The 6,000-nt window shown below is 30.4% G+C and overlaps 1 protein-coding gene across 2 annotated transcripts in view; it reads left to right on the top strand.

Annotated features, from left to right (window-relative positions):
- Positions 1-3,833: 3,833 nt before the first annotated feature.
- The window catches only part of LOC137627921 (uncharacterized), a 71,916-nt gene continuing 69,749 nt past the window's right edge, over positions 3,834-6,000 (top strand). For both annotated transcript variants that reach the window (XM_068359375.1, XM_068359374.1), the window contains exon 1: positions 3,834-3,891. In XM_068359375.1, coding sequence (XP_068215476.1) covers positions 3,854-3,891 — 38 coding nt within the window. In that variant the 5' untranslated portion in view covers positions 3,834-3,853. The remainder of the gene's footprint in view (positions 3,892-6,000) is intronic.

The following is a 6,000-nucleotide window of genomic DNA, read 5'->3' as shown; positions in this document are numbered from 1 at the left end:
CTGCCATGTGAATGCTAGGCAAACACCTTATCACTGTACTAGCTAGGGGGCTAGGGACATTTCTTGAAAAAGGTCCAGCAACAGATAAGTATACTGTTCAGTGTCGGTGTGTTGATTGGTTAGACCTGTTTGTGTTATTATTATTATTATTTTTATTATTATTATTATTATTATTATTATTATTATTACTAGCGAAGCCATAACACTAGTTGGAAAAGCAAGACGCTATAAGCCCAAGGGCTCCAAGAGGGAAAAGCAGACCAGTGAGTAAAGGAAATTAGGAAATAAATAAACCACTAGAGAAAATTGAACAACTAGAATAAAATATTTTAAGAACAGTAACATTAAAAAGACATTTCATACATAAACTATAAAAAGACGTATATCAGATTGTCCAGCATTAAAACGTTCGATACAAGTTTGAACTTTTGAAGTTCTAATGATTCAACTACCCGATTAGGAAGATCATTCCACAACTTGGTCACAGCTGGAATAAAACTTCTAGAATACTGTGTAGTATTGAACTTTTGAAGTTCTACTGATTCAACTACCCGATTAGGAAGATCATTCCACAACTTGGTCATAGCTGGCATAAAATTTCTAGAATACTGTGTAGTATTGAGCCTCATGATGGAGAAGGCCTGACTATTAGAATTAACTGCCTGCCTAGTATTGCGAACAGGATGGAACTGTCCGGGAAGATCTAAATGTAAAAGATTATCAGAATTATGAAACATACATAACGAAAGTATCTTGCATTGTATGTAAAACATGCAAGAACGGAAGAGCTTTATATTAAAGGCAAAATAAATAAATAAAACCGTGTGTTCTTCTCTGTTAAGAGTTTGGACGTTGTTACTGTTTTTGGAATTATATATTGTTAATTTATTCTCATCATTTATTTATTTTATTTCCTTTCCTCACTGGGCTATTTTTCCCTGTTGGAGCCCTTGGGCTTATACCATCTTGCTTTTCCAACTAGGGTTGTAGCTTGGCTAGTAATAATGAAAATAATAATATTGTGGTTGAAAGACAAAGCTGTTAATTTTGTATATTTGCAATATACGATTAATCTTTCTTGCGTTGTAATTTTTAAAAAATTATATTGGAAATGCAACTTCGCCTGTGGTGTATTTATTTACTTGTTTCCTTTCCTCACTGGGCTATTTTTCCCTGTTGGAGCACATGGGCTTTTAGCATCCAGTTTTTCCAACTAGGGTCATAGCTTAACTAGTAGTAATAATAATAATAATAATAATAATAATAATAATAACAACAGATTATTACCCAAGTTGATAGTGACATTGAATATAAATATATACAAATGCGATCAGTAAAAAAAAAATAAGTTTTGCAACATTACGAGTTCAAACCTCCAGAATTAGTTATATTAAATACATTGCCAGAACCAATTAAATATATAAAAAATATTGTAATACCAATAATGTAATAAAAGAATATACAATAATTATAGTGTAAATTAGAACAATATTTGTGGAAAACTTGAAATTTCATTTTTTGAACTTAGTTTCAATGATTTAATTAGATTTTGTTCCCCATTTCAAATTTCAAATTACCAATAACACAATGAACATTTCTAAGTTTATGTATTACGGATGTTCTATGAGTGCTCTCATAAGAATAACTGGAGAGGTTTATCATATCAACATCTGTCATTGCTAGAATAATTATTGTTTATTTTTATATCCATCTTAGAGTTGTGTGAAGATCTTTCAACACAATCATTTTTTACATCATGAGTAAAGTCTTCTGCTTTTTAAGAATAACAAAGTTACCCAATAATTTGTTTTCTTTAAAGAGTGGAAGGTTCGTTTTCTTTTACTGATTTTCTCCCTAACTCGTCATTTTTTATTTTTATCAACAAAGTCATTATATTATTATTATTATTATTATTATTATTATTATTATTATTATTATCATCTAAGCTGCATCCCTTGTTGGAAAAGCAGGAAGCTATAACCCTAAGGGTTCCAGCAGGGAAAAATAGCCCTATGAGGAAAGGAAATAAATAAACTACAAGAGAAGTAATGAACGATTAGAATATAATATTTTAAGAAAAGTCTCAACATTAAAACAGGCATTTCATGTATAAACTATAAAAAGACATGTCAGCCTGTTCAACATAAAAACATTTGCTCCAAGTTTGAACTTTAAGTTTTTATTGTTCATAAATGGAAGATGTATTTTAATGTTACTGTTCTTAAAATATTTCCTTTTAATTGTTCATTACTTCTGCAATTTACATCTTTCCTTGTTTCATTTCCTCACTGGGCTATTTTTTTCCGGTTGGGCGTAGAGCATATTACTTTTCCAACTAGGTTTGTAGCTTAGCTAATAATAATAATAATAATAATAATAATAATAATAATAATAATGTTTAGAGGATAATTATTGATTTATTAGCAATGATTGTACATAAATTCACTGTATATTATAATAAAAATTAATAGACCAAATTGTTTAAGAATAAGGCTAAACATATTTATTAAGGAAGTCATTGAATATAAAACATCACTTTTGGCCTATATGCTTATACTAAAGATGCCATTTATAGCTTACACGTATGTAGGATCATAGAAAAATATGCGCTAATGTATTTGAAATACAACAGATAAGATTGAAAAATTATAAACTAATAATAAAACTTAATCTTCTATTCAATCTTGGTTCCTAACTGCTCACTCCGCAAAATAAGTTTGGGGCTGCTCTATCGCATGATAGGTGCAAAACTCATAAACTTGTTAATGAAATGAAGTTTTTTACCTGTTCTATTGCAACATTATTAATAAAATTCTTAATCTTTACTTTTATCCCATTCAACCTTGAAATCAGTTGGGATAACACCTTGCTATCATCTGTTTTGGCAACCAATTGTGGTCAGTTTTGATATTTTAGCACGTAGACATTTCTAAGGCTCGTGGTTTTGAAAATAAGTGAAAAAGTTTTTATTCAATACTAAAATCAAACTCTCATTCAAAATAGTTATGATATAGAAGAACAATATGTGTAAGAAATTACATTTAACTTTTCAAATTATTGTAATTATTCTGTAATATTTTCATTAGACGGTTTCTAAAAACCACTAGTACATTTTAATTTCATATTGACTTTCCTTACTCATAAAATTAGCCCCTTCAATTCATTTAATGATCCTAAACATTTGAAAGCAGATATACTTGAATTGGGAAAGGACTAGGAAAATAGTTCTTAAAGTCCAAGTTAGTAAAGGCGTTTATACTAAACCGTATTCGCGAGTTATATATATATATATGTATATATATATATATATATATATATATATATATATATATATATATATATATATATATATATATATATATATATATATATATAGTCCACAGAATTCGACTTTATTTACAGTTTATGTAAACACGATAAAATAAAAAGTGTCTTCACATATATGAGTGAATATTCTAAATTTCATTATAATAATCTTATAAAAATATAATTATATACATATATAATATAAATATAAGTTGTTTCATCTCATTTCTACTTTATTTAGAATATATCAAAATATTATCAGCAGGAATTAATAAAGCGTCTATTCTGTACGCCAGTAACGTATATTTGAAAAAAGATTTCGTCTTTATTTACAGGTTATATAACCGAGATAAAAATAAGAGTTTCTTCATATATATGAGTAAATATTCTCTAATTTATAATAATAATCTAATAAAGATATAATTATATACTTATATAATATAAATATAGGTAGTTTTAACTCATTTTTTATTATATATAGAACATATTAAAATAGCATCATCAGGATTTAATAAAGTGGTTAGTAACGTCTATTTGAAAAGGAAACATGTCTTACGAGGAGGATCCGGAACTCTCTCTTGCGAAGTATTTTGCACATTTTATTATGTTTCTTGATGATTTTTACAATAATTAATGAAATAATCAGGTTTAGAATGGTGGTAGAAGATCTAAATGTCTTTTATTATGGTTGAAATGGCGTAGCTATCTGACGGTAGGCTTACCTATTGTAGGCGTACAGTAGTCATTTTATAAGTAAATGTCGTTAGTATTTGTATTTTCTTGATCTAAAATTAGTTGATTAAGTCTAGGCTTATTTTTTTTTACTCTACTATAATTTAAGGTCAAGGTAAGCCTTATTTTATGTACTGTACTATAATTTTAAAGTAAAATCAAGCCTTATTGTTTTACAATACTATAATTTTTAGGCTAGACTTAATTTTTGTACTGTTCCGTAATTTTAAGGTCAAGACGTAATTTTTGTACTGTACTTTAATTTTAAGGGCATATCAATCCTTATTTCTTGTACTGTACTATAATTTTAAGATCAAGCCGTAATTTTTGTACTATACTATAATTTTAAGGTCAAGTCAAGTCTTAATTTATGTACTACTGCAATTATAAGGTTATTTTATCCCTAGCATCTCCAATCATAGTATTATGGGTTTCATAGTTACAGACAGGAAAAACTTTCCTTATTAAAAAAATTGTTACTGATTGAAAATTGGAAAACGTATCTTGAAAAGAATATATGTAAATAATGATATAGCTCACATTTTTCTTATAATTCATGTACGAGTAAACCAAAATAGGAGCCTTTGTATAACGACGGACAGGACCTCCTGCCTGCATAAATCACCTAACCTAGATTTCTCCCCCACCCCCCATAACCTAACCTACAACCCATGACATTACCTAAGGCTCCATCCACACGGACAAGCTTCGCTCGACGAAATTTATTTCAGGTGACGTCGGAAGCGTAGAAACGGTGGAGAAATTTCAGTTTAGGTTTTTTTTCGTATGATTACTTATAGTCAACTCTTTTAGTAAGGCAGATTTGCACGGACTCGCAAGGGTGCCCTTTTAGCTCGGAAAAGTTTCGTTTCCGGACCGCTGATTGGTTGGACAAGATAGTTCCAACTGATCAGATAACAGGAGACATTTCCGAGCTAAAAGGGCACCGCTGCGAGTCAGTGCAAATGCGCCTTATTAAAAAAAATTTAGTATATTCAACGAGAGCTGTGCTCGTTGGTGGTCAAAGACTGGGGAGATGTCGTTGCCTGACGTTCGAAGTTTAATTTTTCTCACCAATGCCAATAAAATACCATTTTTTTCAATCCTCTACTTTCATGTTAAAACATGTAAAAGTTTTATTGGTCCCGTGAGGCAACTTTAAACTTGATAGTTTTATTTTCACTTATAATTATAAAAGTTTGATGGTACTCCCAACTATCTGCCTCTCTTGTTGTAATAATGCCTTAGTCAAATATTCAAATCCTAGGAGCCTTTGTATATCAGCGGCCAGTTCCTCATGCATTGCTTAAAAATGGACCTAAACTCTCCCCCCCCCTAACCTAACCTACAAGCCATGTCCTTACCTACATACCTAACGGGGGCTAACGCCCCCCGCGACCCGCCCTTACACTGCCGTATTCTAAGTTAGCCATAATAATGCATACAGGTGGCCGCTATCCTACATACACCCCAAATCTTATATAAGATTACTAATTCTAATAGCCAGGCCTTCTCCATCATAAGACTCAATACTACGCAGTACTCTAGAAGTTTTATTCCAGCTGTTACCAAGTTGTGGAATGATCTTCCTAATCGGGTTGTTGAATCAGTAGAACTTCAAAAGTTCAAAGTTGGAGCAAATGCTTTTTTGTTGACCAGGCGGACATGAGTCTTTTTATAGTTTATATATGACATATTTGTTGTTGACGTTGTTAATAGTTTATATATGATATATCTCTTTTGACATTACTTTTTTTAGAATGATTTATTGTTAATTTGTTCTCTTCAGTTATTTATTTCCTTATTTCCTTTCCTCACTGGGCTATTTTTCCCTGTTGGAGCCCCTGGGCTTATAGCATCTTGCTTTTCCAATTAGGGTTGTAGCTTGGATAGTAATAATAATAATAATAATATTAGCATTGTATTAGTGGTTGAAAGTAGATTCAGGTCTTTGCCCCCTTT

This window comes from Palaemon carinicauda, chromosome 35, assembly GCF_036898095.1.
Source record: "Palaemon carinicauda isolate YSFRI2023 chromosome 35, ASM3689809v2, whole genome shotgun sequence".
Taxonomy (NCBI): Eukaryota; Metazoa; Arthropoda; class Malacostraca; order Decapoda; family Palaemonidae; genus Palaemon; species Palaemon carinicauda.
The sequence above is the reverse complement of the archived record's forward strand: the minus strand, read 5'-3'. Positions and strand labels throughout refer to the sequence as shown.